This window comes from Letharia columbiana, assembly GCF_014066305.1.
Source record: "Letharia columbiana isolate WasteWater2 chromosome Unknown Sc0000060_s1, whole genome shotgun sequence".
Classification (NCBI taxonomy): Eukaryota; Fungi; Ascomycota; class Lecanoromycetes; order Lecanorales; family Parmeliaceae; genus Letharia; species Letharia columbiana.
In genome coordinates this window covers 99442-121347 of record NW_023501104.1, presented here as the reverse complement: position 1 = coordinate 121347, position 21906 = coordinate 99442, and the positions used below count along the sequence as shown (strand labels likewise).

The following is a 21906-nucleotide window of genomic DNA, read 5'->3' as shown; positions in this document are numbered from 1 at the left end:
GTTATCATGGAATCAGCGAGCAGTTAGAGTGAGCATTGCTTATTGAACAAGTCTGTGCGTGGTCTGAGGCGGACTAGCAAAGGTGAGCAGCTGATGAGAAGGTGGAACTGCTCTGTCGGGTATAATAGATTACCAGCACGACTGTTGTACTCATAGCCCTTGTTATCTCCTTCACACAATGAAGAATTAACCATTCGACACTGGTCAAGCTCCATGCCTCCTTTACAAGTTGACAGAGCGTCCTGACACCACTGAGGAGGGAAGTCAATGTCGAAATAAGGTTCCCAGCCTCCTCCTGTTGGAACAAACACCTGATTTGTGTGGGGTACAAGTACTGGCCCAGGGGAGTCCTCAGATAGAACAACTCATGCAACCTACACACCACTCACTCTACTTAACCTGATATTCTGACAGTCAACCCCGCAATAACGAAGCACAAAAGATCATCATTGCCTTTTGGCTTAGGCTAGATGCTCTTGATGGAAGCTATAGTATACGATATCCTTGATGGAAAGGCGATCACTCGAGATAGGTAGTGGTTGTTGAAGTTGTGAGTGTGAGGTTGAAATTGGCTCCCTGGTGTGCCGTAATGAAAGATCTACAAGTCACGTGACTGCAATTTCCCCCTGCACAAATTTCCTCACAGTATCGACAACCAACTTGAACATTGGCACTCACCATACGCTATTTCTCAGATCAGACTGTACGACAACTATCATGTTTTACTTAGGGAAAACTTGGGCTCGAGAAACAAATTTACCGAACCATTGACGAAGCGGCTAGCAAAGTTGCCTAGAATTCTATGCATACAGCTGCCGACATTTTTGCACTCAAGTAACTCAACAAAAGGCTTGACCAAGACTCCTCTGCCGCAACCAGGAGGCTCGAAGCGCCCTTCAAACGAAGCCCGCGCTGCTCACAATGTTTGGTTCAGCAGTCCGAAGAAGCCGTCTCTAAGTCGCTGCATCCGCTGCTCCTCAAGACCATCAGTCGCAAGGGCGATGCAGACATCCAAAAGATCAAAAGCTCCTGTGTCCACTTGCTCGGAGTTGTCCGGCTTTGGACTAACCGCGGCTTGTGATACCTGGCTTCATTCCTCGTCGAAGTTCGTCTCTGCAGTTTCTGTCGCAAGATGATCGCTCTCACCAGACAGCGACCTACAGGCTTGACCCATAGGCACAATATTGTTCTCTTCAGCATCCTGAAGCCCAAGTCTTCCAATACCTTCGTCTCCACCTTGACCATCAGTACTACTTCCTCCTCCATCTTCATGACTTTCTTCATATCCAGAGTCATTTCCTAAATCGAAATCTCCACCATGCTCACCCCCTTCGTGGCGTTCCGCCATCCCATCTGCAGGGCCATATGTAGGACCCAGGCTCAGGTCTGAAAAATCTGGGCTCTGTAGCATCTGAATGATCCACTGGGCAACGGCAACTTGTTGATCCACCGTCAGGCAAAGCTTGTTATCTCGTACCACGTGAGAAAAATTTTCACAGACGGTTCGCTTTTCAGCTGTTGTGAGCTCTTTGGATATGCTTGTGACCTGTTGATTCCGCGAAGCTTCCTCTTCGCCGCCTTCAGAGCCCGTGGAGTTGTTATTCCCCTTGCGATGCAACTTCTGTCTCAATTGCTTGAGTTTTTTCTGTAACCGTTTCAGAACATCGATTCCCCCGTTTTGCACCGCCTCAATCTTAGATCCGATTTTGTGCTGATCGTTATCGTCGCCGTCCCAGTGCAAGCAGTGAGCCACTCGCCGCAATCTCTTCTCAGTCCAGCCACAGAAGGTTCGGGCAGCTCTAACAGGCCCAGAGCTTGGGGGCAATGCTGTATTGGAGACAAGGTCCTCCTTTTTAGGCTTCTTGTGGAGGCGCTTCGCTCCTCGTTGCATCTTCTCCTTGAGCCATCCATAACCGCGAGCCGCTCTAGGGTTAGGAGCTTCCTTGGCATATTCCACTCTGCACATTCCTTGACGCTCAGTTCCGGGATCTGGTGTCTTATCCCCAGCTGGGAAGGTATCTTGAAGTTCTGCCGAATCCTCTGTAGATTCAAGATTTGGATTGCCGGCCGATGACATATTCATAAGCTTCTCTATCTCGTCCATCAACTCGTCTATTGATAGGTGCTTAGTATCGACTACCTTCTCTTCGGATCTAGCATTGTGAACGCATGACTCCTTCCCCACACCATCACTGTTGTCCACATCGCTCGCCTCGGTGTCTCCATCTTTGTTGCCACCTTCACTACCGTCTTGTTCTCCAGAATCTGCGGTCGATGACTCTTCTTGCCACTGCGCAGCCGTGATCTCTTCGATCTCATCGAACAAGTGCACCATCAGTTTCTGCATCTCAGACGGTGCTCTTGCCGCAAGATGCAGAGTAGTAGTGATCAGAGATCTTCGTGTTATGTCAGCCGCCTCCTTGCGTGACTTTCGAACGCGCGCAGCGTGCCGACGGCTCTTAGCCAGGTTCATCCGATCATTATTTGAAAGATATGACTCCATGAACTGTGCGTATATCGCGCGGTAAGAGGCGAGTTCTGCTGGTGAATCGGCAGCACAGCCTTCCATGGGTTCGCCAGCTTCCACATCGTAAGCATAATTTCCCGCATCGTAATCTTGTGTCAGGAACTTCGGGAGTGATTGAGGTCCAATGCAATGGGGTACAGCGGCAATCCAGTCCCAGTCGATGATACCAGCGAGGGAACCATCGTCATTGACGAGAATATTCTGACTGTCAAGATCGGGATGGGTCAGAACGAACGGCTTCTTCTCCTCCACAGTGCTTGCATCCATTAGGCTCCACTCAATCAAGAGGCGCAGTAGCTTATAAGCGCCTTGTTCGACTATGCCGCGCTCGCCTTTTTCCTTGCGAGCATCAAGAAAAGACAGCAAGTAAGCTTTTGGATCTTTGAATGGTCCATTTTGGCGGAAGGCCATGGTATTGTCATAGTCCGCCGAGCGCATGTTTGCATACTGTGCCTCGAGATCGACTATGTTCGAACTACCAATGCCTACAACATCCCCTTTGGCATCGAAAAGAAGCGAGCCACCCTGACTGAAAGCCAATGAGTTGAGTTGCGCCATTGCTTCAGCGATGCCGTGAAGAGATCTTATGCGAATTTGCTCTCGCTTAGCATGAGATATCTCCTGATCAAACCACACATCTTGCAAAAGTTTCCCATGAATATGCTCCATGAGTATGAATGGGCATCCCAGCTCATTCTCGAGAGAGGCGTCAAAGGCAAAGACTTCTGGAAGCGGGATTGTAGTTTCACGTCTTATCAGACGCATTGTGAATGCTTCAGAGGTCAACGCCTCACCCGCAGGTGCATTCCAACTTTGCTGGTGCCCATTCGCCGGGATCTTAAGAACCCAGAGAGTCCCATCGGCAAACAAGATCCTGAACACGGCATTATAGGAGCCGCAGCTAATGTGAGATAGGAGTCTGCAACCAACTGGTCGGGGAGTAGTCGGTACGTCGATGGTACCCGTGGAAGCGTGACCTGAGTAACGAACTGCAGATGCAAAAGACGGAATGTTGTCTCGCCTCAAGTTCCGCAGTACAGTTGCGAACCTAGCTTTATCAAAATGGTCTTGATCCGAAGAGTCCATAACTACCGTGGACAACTCTGTGTCGTTGAAATGGAGAAAGAAGAGGAGGAGTCGATCCGTCGGCTTCACCAGGTATGAAGGGAAGGAATCCAGGACCTAGCAGTGGATAGCCGGCTCGGCAGACTGCTTGGGATATAGTGATAGTTTCGAGACTTCTAGACCAGTCTGTTATTTTGTGAAGGGTGTTGACAAGACAGTCTTTCTGGATTTACCACAGACTGTGTGTGTTGAAAGTCGTAAGACTTGAGCTGTGTTGATGGTTTTCTGCAACCTCAAGAGGATTGAGTCACCGAATGGAGGATGCTAAAAGAGCTCCAAAAGTCAGAAAACCTTTGCAGGGCAGCGAGTTGGCCGAGGAAAAACTCACCGAGAGCGATCCAGTGTTTCCAGAGGGATGGTGAGACTTCGATGCCTGCCAGATACGAGCGCACAGCTGGCCGTTTCGGAGGGCTCGAGATATTTGCTGAAACCCTTGGACTTATCAGAATAGACCTTTGCGGGCAGAAGTGTGTTTTGCGTTTGAGTTCCGAAACGGTGTCGAAGTGGTGAGAAGGAAGGAAGGAAGGGAATCCGAAAACGCTGAAGATATATTTGCTAGAGCGACATAACACATCCTCCGACTATTCCACTTATGCTCAAGCAGTGTTGACGCAGCCTACCTGCGAGATAGCACTATTGAAAAGCCAGAGATCCATGCAACCTTTCTTCTAGCCAATTTATCGACTTTCATAGACACCATCTCTTCCCACACAACTAATCTCAATCCTCAACACAGCCATCCTCCAAAACTTCTACACTCTCCTCAAAGTGGGTATGTAGAGGCCTATCCGCATGGGCGCAACCGTCAATGGCAGGTAACAGGTACTCGATTTCTCCATCTCCGACTTCCATCGGCGTCCGCCCGGGGATTAGGCGTTGGGATGCGTAATCACGGATTGTTCGTGTACAAGGGTTGTTATGTACTCTGGATACTTGATGTGCTGTGGGTTGTTTTACACAATGATGCATACGGCTGAACGTCAAATTTCAGCCGAGGGACGGTCTGCTTGGCGAGAAGGGATGTGATTATGACTAACAAACAGCTTTTGATTTAGCATGGTACTGATTAGCTCACGAAGGACGACGCAATGAGAATCGTTCATCCATATTAACTAATCCCAGTTGTCTTAGTGCGCACCCATTCCTAGGGTATCCATCCCTACCAATCCCAAAGCAGAGCATCGAGCAATGAAACCGAACAAACACAGCCCCCCTTCTCTCCTTCTCAATCAATCACCCTATCGGCCCCCCATCTCGAAAAGAATGATGCCAATCGAGCTCCCACCCAAAAACTTCCAGCCTTGGTCCGGAACTCAGAGTCCAGATCCCCCTCCCATCTCATGATAGTACCCCCAAGCTCTCTCTAGCTCAGATCCTAGCGGAGGTAGTATCCCTTCTTCATTCAACCACGGTCCAACTCATGCGAGATAGATGCGATCGTCATCTTTCTCCGCAAGGCTTCCCAGGCTGAGTAAACGGAGGAGAGGACATATAGAGCCGGTATGGCTTCATTGGTGATGACCTCAGTCACGCAAGAGGCAGAGGACTGACTTTCCCAATGACATTTGGAGTTACGCAATTCCCGAAGCACGAATCCGACAATCTCAACTCGTTCAAATCACGCGAAATGCAGTTTAAGGATAGCCTTAAGGCTTGGGGAGAACTAAGACCTTCGTGGAGGTCGAGAAGCTTGAAGGTGACCTTCTTCTAGTGGCACATTTCGTGGCGGAAGTTCTGGAAATTGGTGCGTTATTATATCACGCAGCCAGTGTAGGAGAGGCAAGATATCCTTGTCCAGCTCGTGGCGGATATTTCAGGCTGCGCAAGCTGCTCGTCGAGCTCGGTTGGGGCCTTACGTTGCGACCAGCAAAGGTCTGAAAACGCCACAATGCAAAGAGAAACGCGCAGTCTCGTTTTTCCCCAGACGTCCGATGCTTAGAACTTCAACAAAAGGACACAGATGACAGTGATCAGCCGAGGACGACTACAACTGTTCTGTTGCCTGCGGCGGACTGGAACTACATTTAGCGTATTCAAAAACGTCTGGAATGCTTGGCACCGGAGATCTTTCACACCACACATCCAAATTCGTACTGTAGCATAGAAATCTCTCCGCAAAATTATTCAATAACACTGCCATCGTTAGTATAGGTCCCAATTGAAAAAATGAAGCTATACTGAAGTCTTAGCGTGTTCCTCAGCCCCTCAGTTACCTGTTTCTGAGCTTCTTGAGCAGAGGCTATTTCAGTAGTTGCGGGGGGGTAGTTCTTGCCGCGACGGCGGCGGTTCGGTGGCTGCTGCGTTATTGGTGCGTTTGGGAGGTATAGCTGAGGTTGTATAGCTTCAAAATTGATTAAATGCGACTATTTACAATGTGGCTACTTGATTTGAATGATTTTACGGAGAGATTTCTGTGCTACAGAGGGTCGGGTACAAAAGTCTCTGCCGACTCTCTTCCGCAGCCCCTATTAAAAATTAGCTGGAACCCCTAGGATTATTCTTTCTTTTTTTTTTTAATAATAATTATATTTATATATAAGAGAGTCTTTACGTCTATATTCTTATCTAATTCTATTACTTTTAAATATAAATAGCTTATATTAAAACGCGTAAAAATTATTATATTAAATTAAAAAAAAATTTAAGAGATATATATTACGAGTATATTCTATATCCTTAATACATTACTTAGCCCTCTCACTTATTCGAGCCTAGCGTATCTTAATAGAGACATTTATCTATTATTTAATATCTTTCTTCTATCTATATAGTTCGATATCTTAATTATCTTATTTAATATACCTATATTAATATTATATCTATATCGATTCTAATACTATAATTAAGATTAATCTACTTATTTCATTTATATTAATAAACGAATTTAAAGAAACGCGCTAATAGAGGCTTTAATAAGAAATTAAGTTAAGCTAATATTTATCTAGATAAGTCTATTAAATAGATAATTCGATTTTAGAGTAAATTAAACTCGATAAATAGTAGTTAAGAGATAAATAAGATATTAAATTATTTATATAACTAGCGAATCGAAAGAAATAACTAATATTATTAAAATATTATTTATAAGCTTTCTCATATATAACTTCTCTATAAGATAAGGGATCTTCTAGACGAAGTAAGTATATTCGAAAGAGTACTATTTAGAGTATCTATAGTCTTCTTAATATCTTAAACGATTAAGAGATAAGTATATTAAACCCTCGCAAAGAAACACTTCTTAGACTTTATAATAAAATTTTTTATTCTTAATATCGAATAATTTTTAAACGCCTTAAAGAGGCTTTATTATTTTCTACTATATCTAATATCTCTAACACTTATTCTTTCGAAGTATTTAAACTCCTCTTTACTTTATTTTAAACCTTTCTTTCTTCTTTTTTATAATAAAGTCTAATATCGAAAGAATAGATTAAATTAAGATCTTATTTAAGTAAACTAAGTTTTAATAAGTATTAATTCTATTACATAATATAGTCGACGATATAAACTCGATAGAAATATTTTAGAATATTATTAATAGTTTATAATTATAATATTAGATTAAGTATTAACTTAACGAATTCATGATTATATTAAATGAAATTCGTTAGAAGCGAGATAATTTTTAAAAGGTTATTACTCGATATTACGCCGTTATAATAAAAAAGAATTTAGTTATAAATGATTTATTTTAGATCTATAGAATAACTAAGAAGATTAATTAACTAATCTAAGACTTTTAAAAAAATATAACTTTTTTATAATAAAAAATTAATAATCTTAATCTATAGTTAATAAAGGATTTACGGCTACCCTCGATTGATAAAGAATATACTTTTAGACGTTTAAAAGAGAAATTAGTTAAGATCTTAGACTTATCTCTATTTATCGATAATAGCGACCTTATTTAAAACGATTAGTTCTTTAGAATAGAATAGAAATTTAAGATTAATAGCGATTATTATCTTATTAAAGACTTTAAGATAGTCTACGTAGTCTTATAACTCGATAATAAGACTATATAGTATACTATATATAGAAGACTTCGAAACTTTATTAATTTATATTAATTTATTAGTAAGATTATAGACGAATTAACTAATATTTATAAGAATTTAGATTAATATAATAATATATAGTATAAGATAAATATTCTATAATAAGAAATCTAATTCTTTATCGATTTCTATTTAGACTTTATTCGACTAGTCATTATTCTTAATATTAAAAAAACCCTTCTATTAGAGAATTATCTTTTAAAGAAATTAAGAAAGAATTTAAAGGATTTATAAGAGATTATAAGAGATTTTATTATCTTAAAGACTATAAAGAAATATCTTCGAAAATTAAATAACTCGTATTATACTAGATAAAAAGATATAGAGCTTATAAAGATTACTATTAAGTCGATTATTATACGAATCGCGATTAATATACGCTTTATATTTATTATTAGAGTTATAATCGCTATACCTTTAAATATTAAGATTAATCTAAAATTAAGAAAATTAATATATTATAATTATAATAAAAAAGATTATTATTAAAATATCTATATAATAACTATCTAAATTAAGATCGATAAAAAGGTCTTTAAGAAAGTATAACTCTACGCGATAGAAATAGATAAAGAATTTAAAATTAATAACGTCGATATTATAGGTAGCGACGATATTTTATCGAATTTAAGAAATAAATAGCCTCTTCTAAAGTTAAGATAAGAGATATTTATAAAGTATATTTAATAGATACTTCTAATAACGCTCTAGCACGTCGTCCTTTTTATATATAAATTACGCTTTCTTTATAAGAGAGAATCTATTTACTTAAGAACTCTCTTATAAATAATAAATATATCGATATTTATATAGTTATAAATGAGTTCTTAATTCTAGCGATATATAAAATCCTATATCTGAAACTACTCTTATTATTACGATTTAAATTATTAAGAGATTATAATAACTAGATTATAAAACGATTAATTATATATTACTTACTCTTTACGATAATAGTAGAAGGCTATTAAAAAGGAATATATTTAATACTAATTATATTATTAAAATACGATATAATAGTTGGAAAACTATAGATGAATAAATACGGGGTAGTTCTTAATATATTATAAGATAAGATACTCTTTTTACTCGATTAATATAATTATAATAATAATTAGATATTAATAATAAATAATCTTTTCTTTCTATTAACTTCGGAACTACGATTATCTATACTATTTATTCTCTTATCTATTATATTAAAATAATAAAGCCCTCCTCTATCTATCTACGATAATAAGATTAATTTAAATATTTTCTTATTAAATAAGAATAAGAATAGTAAGAAGTCTAAGTTTATTAATATCGCTAAGATTAATATAGCGATTTATATTACGAGCGTACTCTTAATATTACTTAGCCCTATAACTAGCGAGCTCTAGCGAAGATATTCTCTATTATATTATATCTTCTTTTCATATATATAGTTTAATAGTCTTATTATTCTATTCTATCTTATTTATATAATATATCTCTATACTAATCCTAATATTATAATAAGGCTCCTTTATACCCCCTTCTCGGCGAAGAGAATTAACGAGTTTTTTACTTTCTACTCGAAGCAAGCGATCGAGTTTAATAAAGAAAACGCTAGATATTTCTATTATATAGAAGTCTTTATAAATAACTAACCTATATTAATTTAAAGAATACACTTTATAGTATCTATATTCTTCACCGTATCTCGAACGAATAAGAACTCGTCTTACTACGTTCTCGCAAAGATATTCTTCTTCGTCTTATTTCTCGCAAAAAGTCTATGCCGAATAATGGAGCCTTGACGAACTTTCTATTATTTAAAAGAATACTATTTAGAGTATTTATTATATTTACGACGATCTAATTAATTAAGAAATAAGTATTATAGATTTCTATAAAGAAATAATACTATTTTAAACGTTATACTCTTAATATAGAGATCTATTATATTTCTCGAGTTATTACTATCTTTATAATATCGAAATTTTAGAGATCTCTTTACTTTATTCTTATCTATATTTAATATATTATAAATTTCGACTTAAATCTATCTATATCAATATCGAGATATCTATCTTTATATCGTCGATTATCTATATATCTTAATTAGTTCTATCTTATATACGACGATCTATATAGAAGATATTTATCTTCTAACTCGCTATTATTACATATATTATATATATAGCGATCTCTATCTACTAAGAATCTTTACTAGCGATATTATAAAATATCGAGTTAGTTAGAAGAGAATTAGATTTAAAAACTTAAGATATAAAATTAAAACCCGTCTAATATCTCCGCTTCGCCTTTATTCTTATTTTATATTAATTAAGAGAAGATATTAGGATAGTAAGAGAAGACGTAGGGCTAAAACTCGGCTAGCGTCTCTGCCCTTCCACCCCCGTTCTCACCTCTACTTACTTTATAAGATTTTGAGACACTTAGAGTAAATCGATATCGATCGATTTTATCGTATGTCAGATAACCGTAAATTAGATAATTACTTAGTCTAAGACTATTAGATCTATCTATCTTTATAAATACGAATTTAATATTATTTAATAATTAAAAAATAAGAATCTAAGATAAACTTACTTATAATAGCGATTATTTTCTTATTAATATCTTTAAAATTATCTACGTTATAGCGAGACTTAAAGAAAAGGCTAGTTAGCATATATCTACTAGACGACGATATCGCTTATATTCTATAATCGACGTTCTTCTAAATTATCTAAATAATATATACGAAGTATCGTTATTTATTATTCGATAGATATATTAGCGTATTTATAGTAGAATAAGTTAAGAAAGTTAGCTCTTTCTTAAATTCTATAAAGACTTTATAATATACGTCGAATATAATAAAGATATTAATAATATTATACGTAATTTATAAGAGAAATTAAAGCTTCGTTTATATAACGTACTTATTATATATAGAAGAAATTAAATTATATTTTAGCTAAAAGAGTATATTATAAGAAAATAGCTTAATTATTAATAATTTATAAAGAGACTAGTCGAAAAGAAAGTAAAGAGATTTATAGAATAATATATAAAAGTAAAGGTCGAGGTCGATATTAAAAAGGGGAAATACTTAATTATAATTCGTCTTAACGTAAGCGATAACGACGATTTAGATATCGATAAGATATACGAACGTAGGTGTAAAAACTAAGTTAATATATAGAAGTATAATAAATACTCTCGCTCTGATATAAATATCGATGAAGTATTCGAACTTAGTTGCTAGGGCTATCTATAATTAAAGACGTAGTAGTTAGTCGAAATTAGCATAGATACTAGTAAATCCTCGAACATCGTATTTTTAAACGAATTAAAACCGTTCGATATTTTTAGAATAGCCTTATTTTCTCACATTCGAAAATCGATTTCTTAGGTCTATATTATTTATTAATAGTCTTATATCAGATCTATTAAGTAGGCTTCTCTTATTATTATATATCTAAAGAGCTTTCGAAGCTATAATACGTTATCTACGTATCTCACCGTCGTCGTTAATAGTCTCGATCGATATCGACTATACGGCGTTTCATGAAGAAACGTATATTAAAATCATTTAATATTGATTTAGAGTTTTAGCGTCTACGGTGTCAGGACCGGTATAGATGCAATATTAATATAGATATATTGAATAAGATAACTAAGGTACCGAACTATGTAAGTAGGAAGGAGGCATGATATGGTAGGGGATACCTCCGCCAAGGCCCGCTAGCCATAGGGCTAAGGGATATATCAAGGGTACGCTCGTAACACTACCCCCCCCCTTCGTTAAATTATATCCCATAATTAGTGAGTGGAAAGGTAGAAAAATAGATATACATGCACGCTTAACGCCTGAAAAATAATAAAAGCAGTAAAGAAATAACCGTATCCGGGAACCCCAGCATTATACCTTTCTCCGTAAGAGGTATTGGGGATAATAGCAGCTTTTTATATTTGCGCTGTAGCGACGTCGCTAGCCGAGGTGTATACGCATGTAGGAGGCCTAGCCGGGAGGAAATCGGTGTGGTGTGGCGAAAACCATGCCTATGGGCGCAGGGGTAAACAATAGTGATTTCCGAATTCGTATTTGAGCGGATGGGATGTCTATAGAATGATGCGACGTGATTGGTTGAGGGCTCCCGAACCAAACCGAGCCGCAGGCGCTAAAAACTCTAATCCAATATCAAGTGACTTTGGTGCAGTCTTCTCTGTGGTATGTCATTTAGCTGATATCGATCATGTTTCGTGACAGCGACAACGTGGTCCATGTGTGTACTGGTATAGCTCCGGAAGGTCTTCAGGGTTATATTAGCAACGGGGGCCTGCGCGGAAGACCATGTATAAGGTGATTCCTGATTAACATAGGTCTGAGGGATCGATTCTCGGTTTTAGAAAAAATAGAGCTATCCTGAAGACATCGGACGGTTTCAATTCGACTGAAAACGAGGTATCCGAGGTAATTCCGGCCCGGGGACGCTGCCGCTATTAAAGGCCCCTCGCCCTGATTCCTTCATAGGTGAGGCTCTTCGAAATACCGCTTATAGAAGTCGTCTATTAGATCCTAGCAATTTTCGAATTCACCGCCGTCCGCATTATACCAGGTAAGGTCATTATCGAGGCCTTTCTACTTAACTTTATACTTGAGACGGCCATAGATCAATTTAAAGCCAAGTATTTCTTTAATAACCTATTCGATTCGGCCATTGATAGTGATATACTCCGACGAAGGGTTTACCTGCCCTAATAAGGGGTTATTTACCACGAGACTTAAGAGATTAGAGTAGAAGACGTCGTGGATCCTTATAATTGACGGAAGTTCCAGACGATATAAGATTTCCATAAGGCCTGTAATCTCGAATAAACCGAGTCTCTTATGGTCTAGTTTGCGGGAAGGGCGATTGAAGGTAATATTCTTGCTATTTAGAAAGACCTTATCGCCTATTTAAAAAGTAACCTTTTATCGATACTTATTAGCTTATATAACCATGGCCTTCTAAACGCGGTCCATATTACTCCGAATATACTTAAGAACTTATTTCATATAGTCCGTGATATTCTTCGCTCGAGCAGTATCGAGACGCTTACGTATGGTCTCGTAGTCGATAATATTCAGACTGAAAGTTATTCGAGGATAGAACCCCTTATTCGCGAGGAAAGGTGGGATATTAATAGCCGATAAGGTAGTATCATTGTCGGCGAACTCGGTGATAGGTAGTCATCTTGCCCAGTCGTCCTGCATGTAGTTGCAGTATGTCCGAAGATAACGCTCTATATCCTGATTCGCTCGTTCGATCTGTCCATCGGTTTTAGGGTGGAAGGCTATTAATAGCTTGGCTGTGATGTCTAGTCTCTCGCAAAAAGACTTTCATATGGTAGCTATAAATTAAGGGCCTCAATCCGATATTATTAAGGCCGGCAGGCCGTGTAGCTGGAACACTTCCTTAAGTAGTAAGTTAACTGTCTTCTCAGCGGTAATACCTTCATCGATGTCGAAACAGGCTACGTAGTGACATTCCTTGGTGAGCCTATCGATCGCTACCTAAATAGCGTTATAGTTATCGGACATAGGCAAGCCTGTGACGAAGTCGACCGATATATCTTACCATCGTTTCTGTGGGATTGGTAGAGGCTACAGTAAACTATGCTCTCGATCGCGAGGCGCCTTAGCCCTCTGATAGGTGTAGCAATTCTTAACGTAGGTGGCCACGGTAGCCCTCATACCTCGCCAGTAGTATTCTCTTTTAAGTAGTTCATAGGTACATGCTACCCCGGGATGGCCGTAGGACGGTTGATCGTGGACCTCTCGAATAATATCGGTGTATATGTTATCGGATATCCATAAACGGTTTTGATGGTAAAGTACCCCGTCTTGTACGGAGTATTTACTGAGAGTGATCTCTCGAAATTTGTCCTTGCCTTCGGCGATAGCGTTACGGATTTCCGTACAATATTCGTCTTCCTTGTTGGCCCCTACTACTTTGTAGTAGATAGGGTCGTCGATTGCATATACGTCGATATGTTCGCCGTCTAATTTCAATCGATTAGGGGTAAGGATTGTTTGATGCTGTTGGCGTAATCGTTCGTCCCCGGAATCGGTTGGTTTGTACTTAGCCATTCGTGTGAGTGCGTCGGCCTTGACGTTCTGAGGTCTAGACCGGTAAATGATCTTTATATTGAATTCTAACAACATATCTAAATACCGGGCCTAGCGACGGCTAAGGTCTCTTCCTTCGGCGAAGTACATCAATCCCTTATAATCTGTGAAGATCTTGATAGGGATATCGGTGCATTTTAGTTTAGGACGCCAGTGTTTAAGACAGCGAATAATGGCCAGCAACTCCTTATCGTAGATCTGATAGTTACACTCGGCTAAAGTGAGGTTCTTGCTGTAGAAGGCTATCGGGTGAAGCACTCCCTTATCGTCGTATTGGGAAAGAACACCTCCGTTGACGTAGTTGGAAGAGTCAGTCTCTAGGATGGCGTCCTTTATCCTATCGAAATAACGCAGAACTAGGGCTTTCGTAATAGCGACTTTAAGAAAGTAGAAGGCCTTTTAACATACTGGGAACTAATTAAATATAACCTCTTTCGCCGTAAGTTTTACCATAAATTTAACTATTTTAGAGAAGTCTCTAATAAACCGCCGATAAAAATTACAAAATCCGATAAAGGCCTATACCTCTTTAAGGTTAATAGGTGTAGTCCACTCGATAACAGCCTAAATTTTAATAGGGTCCATTCGCAACCCGTCTATAGATATCAATAAACCTAGAAATTTAATTTCCTAAACGTGGAATTCGCACTTAAGGATATCTACCTAAAGGCCGGCGTCCCTTAATTTCTAGAGGATTTATCTGACGTGTTAAATATATTTCTTTTTTATCTTATTATAGATGAGTATATCATCGAGGTAGACCTGGCAGAAGTCGTTCAGGTACTTAAATAGAATGTCATTCATGTACTATTGATATATGGCTGGGCCGTTGGTCAGACCGAAGGGGAGGACCCGATACTTATATGCTTCAAGGGAGGTGACAAAAGTAGTAAAATCCTCACTATTGAGATGTATACGTAGTTTGTTGAACGCGGCTATGATATCTAACCGAGTGAGGTATTTATATCCCTGGATCCTTGCCAAAACCTCATCTATCAGTAGAATTAAGTATCGATTCCTTTTGATAATAGCGTTTAGCTTCCGATAGTCCACACAAAAACGCAACCCTTCATTCGGCTTTTCCGCGAACAAGACGGGTAAGGCGAAAGGTATATGACTTGGTGTTATGAATCCCTTCTTTAAATATTCGTCCAGGTACTTCTTGACCTGTTCCAGTTTGTGTCTCGACATTGGATAGATTCTGCTTTTAGAAAGTTTCGTTTTATCGAAGCTATCGTTGAATTCTAGCTTGTGGTCATAAGGACGGTGTAGGGGAAGTATATCCGCCTTAGTCCTATTAAAAATATCGAGGTAGTCGTGATACTCCGCAGATAGCTTACGTTTCATCTCCTTAGGATTGACCTTGTCGGCGCTATTGATCTAAATAGGGCAATAAGAACCACAACATCTTTTATATTTCTTTCCTAAGTCGCAGGGACACGGTTTATTAACCGGTATGCGAGTTCCGCGAGGTGTTCGGGCAGAGGAAGGCGTATATAATGTAGGCGACGTATCATAGATCTCATTTATTGTCAATATAAATAGCTTATTACTTTTTTCACGGGCTAGTTAATAGTAAGCCGCTGTATTAATCTTAGCGATATTAATGAACTTAGGCTCCTTGCTATTCTTATCCTTATTTGATAAAAAGGTGTTTGAATCGATCTCGTTATCGTAGGTGGGTGGGAGAGGGCTCTGTCGTTTCAGTATAATAGGTGGGGGGTTGGTGGTGTGGGTGGCCGAAGGTCCGGAGTTGGTAGGAAGGGGAGTTCGTCTATTGTTGATATCTGATTATCATTATGGTTACATCGACCGGGTAGGAAGAGTATCTTATCTCGTAATATGTTAAGAATTACCTCGTGTTTGTTCATTTAAGGTTTCCCGACTATTATGTTGTGTTTTAATGATATAATCAGCATTGGGCATGTTTTTTCTCGATAGCCTTCCACTATTACCGTTGGGAGTAAGTAGTGTGTAATTAGTCGTTTTACGATCTGGCCGTCGTAACCCCTTAGTGGTTTAGGTCGTGATAGTGGGAGTGGTTCTAGATGTAAGGCTTCATATATCGCTGGGACTAAGGACTCGTTTATGACTGTGTAAGCACCGGTATATCCATTATCTACAAGGGAGTCTTTAAGTAGATAGATCCTCTCTTATAAGGAAAGCGTGACTTGTATACGGAAAGGACGACGTGCTAGGGCGTTATTAAAGGTGTCTACTAGGCATACTTTATAAGTACCTCTTATCGTAACTTTAGAAGAGGCTATTCGTTTCCCGAATCTGAAGAAGAACCGTCGCTACCCGTAATATCGACGTTATCGATTTCGAATTCTTCGTTTATTTCCATCGCGTGGAGTCGTGCCTCCTCGAAGGCCTTTTTGCCGGCCTCGGTTTAAATAGTTATTATATAGTCCTTTCGGTAATAGCCTTTCTTGCCGCAGTTATAGCATATTAATTCCCTTAGTTTCGAACCGGTCGTGATATTTAGAGGCGTAGTGGTCGTACTTAAACTGGACCCGGTAACGGGTATAAGGCGTGTATTGGCCGCGGGTATTATCGTCGATGTCCGTGTTATAGTTGACTTAACAGTGGCCTTTGTGGACTCAATATCCTTATAATCAGCACGTTGTAAGTTATCCAGCTTCTGAAGGTATTCTTTTATAGCCTTTAAGGTAGTAAAACCTCCTACGATCTACTATACCTTCTTTAGCTTCTTTCTCAGTTTCTTAGAAAGATAGTCCTCCAATATAAGGGCTTCGTTATAATTAAGAATAGTATCTAGTCGAATAAAGTCTGAATAGAAGTCGATAAAGGGTTAGATCCCTTACTATAGAGCTTACATGTTACGCAATACATTACTACGTCGGTTTAAGTTCTCGTAGATATCAGCCAACTCATCTATGATCTTAGTGAAAGACTAGTACGGGTTAGTGGAGTTCCGAAGTCTTCTATATATCGTATATTATATAGCCTTACCGCCGAGTCGTAAGACTACGTAAACTATCTTGAAATCCTCGATAAGATAATGATCGCTATTGGCCTTAAATTTCTATTCTATTCTAGAGGATTAGTCGTCTTAGATAAGATCGCTATCGTCGATAAATAGAGGTGGATTTAAGACCTTAACTAATTTCTCTTTTAAACGTCTAGACGTACGTTCCTCCTCGATCGATAATAGCCATAAGTCTTTTATCGACTGTATCTTAAGGCTATTGACTTTCCGCTAAAGAGAAGTTAGGTTCTTCTAAAAGTCTCGGGCTAGTTAGTTTACCTCCTCGGTTATTCTATGGGCCTAATAGATATCGTTTATAGTCAGGTCCTTTTCTATCACGACGGTGTGATATCGAGTAGTAACCTCCCGAAAATCGTCTCGCTCCTGGCGAATTTCATTCAACATAGTCATAAATTCGTCGGGTTGGTGCTTGACTTAATGTTATAGTTATAGACTATTAGCGACATCCCAAGGCGTATCTATCGAGTTTGCCTCGTCAGGGGCATCATCTGGTAGAACTGATACCCGTCGGAACTTAGTTTGCTCTAGTAGGGCCTTAATTTGATTCATTCTTTCGATGTTGGACTTCGCTATGGGAACAAAGTGGAGAGGAGTTTGAATACTCCGAAAGAATAGATATTGGGGATACCAGATGTACTAGAGAGCAGTGAAGTTTCCCGAAAACGCGTCGAAATTATTCGGTATTGAGAATAAAAAATTTCACTATAAAGCCCGAGGTAAGGTTGTTTCTTTGCGGGGGCTTAATACACTTATCTCTTAATCGTTTAAGGTATCAAGAAGACTATAAGTGCTTTAAACAGTGGCCTTTCGAGTGCACTTGCTCCGCTTAGGGGGTCCCTTGTCTCATAGAGAAGTTATATGCGAGAAAGTTTCGGTTCGAAGAACAGTATCCTAGATTGACTGTAACTCGGCCGTTTCTTATCTGATTAGGGCCCCGTTGAAACCCTAGGCGTTATAGTATATGAAGTTATAAGTGCTGTTACTGGTATGTGTTTTGAATGTGGAGATGTGAGATGGTATTAGCTATTTCTTTCGATTCGCTAGCCGTATGAATGGTCCAATGCCTTCTTTATCCCTCGACCACTATTTACCGAGGCCGTTTCGCTGTCCCTTTTAGGCTCTTTAAAATCAATTTACCTATCTAATAGGCTTATCCAGGGATACAATAGCTTAACTTAATTTCTTGCCAAAGCCCCTGCCAGCGCGTTTCTTTGAATTCGTCCGCTAATACGAATGAAATGAGTGGGTTAACCTTAGTTATAGTATTAGAACCGGTATAGATGCAATATTAATGTAGGTATGTTGAATAAGATAACTAAGGTATCGAACTATATAGGTGGGAAGGAGGCATGATATGGTAGGGGATGCCTCCGCCAAGGCCCGCTAGCCATAGGGCTGAGGGGTGTGTCAAGGGTACGCTCGTAACATACGGCTCGATTCGGTTCGAGAGGCCTTAACTAATTAAATTATATTATCTTATCGATTTCTTCTCTATTATAAATATGAAATTAGATGATTACTATATAGTAAATTCGTTTTCGATTACTATTTATTTAATTCTTTATAAATCTTCGTTAAATTAAGAGCTCTTAATACTTTAATAAAGTACTATTAACGATACGCTAGCGAAATCTCCGAGACGCGATATTATTATCGCCGTCGTCGTTAAAGAATAATACTAATTTAATCTAATATAGTATATCAAAAGTTCTTATTTCTTTAAATTGATTTTCAGCGAGTAACTAAATTTATAATATATATATAATTCTTTTAAAGAATTATTATAAGAAAACTAAAGAAGGGCTTAGAGATTCTTACTTATATATAGATAAGATATAGTCTATATCTTTAGAATCTCTAGTAAATCTTCTTTAATTAAGATCTATAGAAACTATAGATATTTAAAGATATAAGATAAGTAATAGATCTATATCTTCGATCTATTAGCTATAGAGGCTATGGCTATTTAAGAGAGAGAAGTACTATTACGAGCGTATTCTTAATATATTACTTAGCTCTATAACTAGCGAGCCTTAGCGAAGAAATCCTCTATTATATTATATCTTCTTTCTATATATATAGTTCGATAGTCTTATTATTCTATTCTATCTTACTTATATAATATATCTCTATACTAGTTCTAATAGTTTACTATTAACTAGTCTATAAAAAAGATAATAAACTATTTATATTAATAATAAATAAGATTTATAAAAATACGTTAATATTATATATATCTTCTATTAATTAAACACCTCGCGATTCTTATATATCGATTAATAAATTCTATTTTTATAACTTAGAAAAGAAATATAAAAAGTATTATAGTTTTTATTATTTTATTTAGATTAATAATATCGACGAGATTATAGAAATATAGCTTCCGCGTATCCCAGCCATTATGTTTTTCAGCCATCTGATTTTATACTTTATTTAGAACCTAGCCTCGGAGAGGTTTTAAAGAATTAATTCGTTCGTTCTATATATTATATACCTGATATTCTAATAGATTATAAGCCCGATTCTAACGCTACTATTATACCTCGCTACTATCTTATTCTACTATCGTATCTTATCTTACTATTATATCTCGCTACCACTATATCTTAACGCGCTATTCTCGATCTATTATTTAAGTTACCGTAGAGTATATAGACTAAGTCGCTATAATGTCAGCTTTCTATAAAGACTAATTTAGATAATAGAGTTATAACTACGTCGTCGTATCGTCGTAAAGAATCCTCGTCGTTGTAAAGAACTCTCGTCGTCGTAAAGAATCCTCGTCGTTGTAAAGAACCCTCGTCGTCGTAAAGAACCCTCGTCGTCGTAAAGAACTCAGTTACACTGATAGGCGAGCTGTGAAATAGAAAGAATAAAGAGGAACGTCGCGAAGGACTATAGATAATTCTATAGAGATACGTATTAGTATAATATATAAGTTCTATATAAAATAGCTATATTACTTCGAGATAAAGTGTTATATGTTACTCTTATTACTCAGAAAGGGTGTTATGCTCTAGAGGTATATTATGTTACCTCAGAAAGGGGTGTTACGTTAGGAAGACGTGTTATCTAGGATAAGTATCTGTTATGTTAGGAAGACGTGTTATATCAGGATAGTGTGTGTTACGGCTGGAATGGCCTATTGTTGTTACGGCTGGAATGGCCTATTGTTACGGCTGGAATGGCCTATTGTTACGGCTGGAATGGCCTATTGTTACGGCTGGAACGGCCTCTTGTTGAAAGGCTGGAATGGCCTCTTGTTGAAAGGCTGGAATGGCCTCTTGTTGAAAGGCTGGAATGGCCTGTGAAAGGCTGGAATGGCCTCTTGTTGAAAGGCTGGAATGGCCTCTTGTTGAAAGGCTGGAATGGCCTCTTGTTGAAAGGCTGGAATGGCCTCTTATTGAAAGGCTGGAATGGCCTGTTGTTGAAAGGCTGGAATGGCCTGTTGTTGAAAGGCTGGAATGGCCTGTTGTTGAGAGGCTGGAATGGCCTATTGTTGTCGAAGGCTGGAATGGCCTTTATCGTTGATGGGAGTTGTGTATAGCTTCATTTCTTGTTGGGTGGACTGGGAGCGTGGCTGCAGGGGAGTGTCGAAATGTGGCTCCCGCGCATCCCAGCCACCATGTTTTCCAGCCACCTGATTTTGTACTGTATTTAGGACCTGGCCTCGGAGAGGTTTTAGAGAATCAATCCGTCCGTTCTACACACCACATACCTGATATTCTAACAGAGATTAGTTCTAAGAAGGTAAAATATAGGTTATCTACGGAGTATTACGATTACCTCGATATTTTCGATAAAACTAAGGCGAATATACTTTCCCTATATCGTCCTTATAACTATAAGCTCGAATTCAATAATAGCTTCGATAAAATAAAACTTTCGAAAAGTAGAATCTATTTAATATTAGAATATAAACTAAAATAGATAAAGAAGTATCTAAATAAACATTTAAAGAAGGGATTTATAATATCAAGTTATATATTATTCGCCTTATCTATTCTATTCGCGGAAAAGTCGAATGAAGAATTACGTTTTTATGTGGATTATCGAAAGCTAAATACTATTATTAAAAGAAATCGATATTTAATTTCATTAATAGATGAGATTTTAATAAGAATCTAGAAATGTAAATATCTTACTTAATTAGATATTATAGCCGTATTTAATAAATTATAAATATACCTCGATAGCGAGGATTTTACTACTTTTATTATCTCTCTTAAAGTATATAAGTATTAAGTTCTTTTCTTTAAACTAATTAATAGTCTAGCTATATATTAATAATATATAAATAATATTTTATTTAAGTATTTAAACGACTTTTACTAGATTTATCTCGATAATATACTTATTTATAATAAGATAAAAAAGAAATATATCTAATACGTTAAATAAATCCTTTAGAAATTAAAAAACGTCGACCTTTAGATAAATATTCTTAAGTATAAATTTTACGTTTAAGAAATTAAGTTTCTAGATTTATTAATATCTATAGATAGGTTATAAATAGACTTTATTAAAATCTAGGCTGTTATTAAGTAAATTATATCTATTAACCTTAAAGAGATATAGATCTTTATCGAATTTTATAATTTTTATTAACGATTTATTAGAGACTTCTTTAAAATAGTTAAATTTATAATAAAATTTATAATAAAAGAGATTATATTTAATTAGTCTCTAGTATATTAAGAGGTCTTTTATTTTCTTAAAGTCGCTATTATTAAAATTTTAGTTCTATATTATTTTAATAGAATAAAGAAGATCGTTTTAGAGATTAACTCTTTCGACTACGTTAATAAAGATATTCTTTCTTAATACGATAATAAAAAAGTATTTTACTCGATAGCCTTCTATAGTAAAAATCTTATTTTAATAGAGTATAATTACTAAATCTACGATAAGAAATTATTAATAATTATTTACTATCTTAAATATTAACGTCTTAAATTAAAATATATAAATATCTTTATTAAGACTCTTATAAATTATAAGAACTTAATATACTTCGTTAAAGAAAGAGATCTTAGTT

At 37.4% G+C, this 21906-nt stretch overlaps 1 protein-coding gene across 1 annotated transcript; it reads right to left on the bottom strand.

The window, feature by feature from the left end:
- Positions 1-1090: 1090 nt before the first annotated feature.
- On the bottom strand, positions 1091-4308 carry HO173_011289 (uncharacterized protein; the record flags this gene model as incomplete). The annotated part of the gene is made up of 3 exons (XM_037313170.1): positions 1091-3575; positions 3981-4084; positions 4273-4308. The coding sequence occupies 3 exons, from the start codon at positions 4306-4308 to the stop codon at positions 1091-1093; spliced, it is 2625 nt and encodes an 874-aa protein (XP_037159965.1).
- Between the last annotated feature and the right edge of the window lie 17598 nt (positions 4309-21906).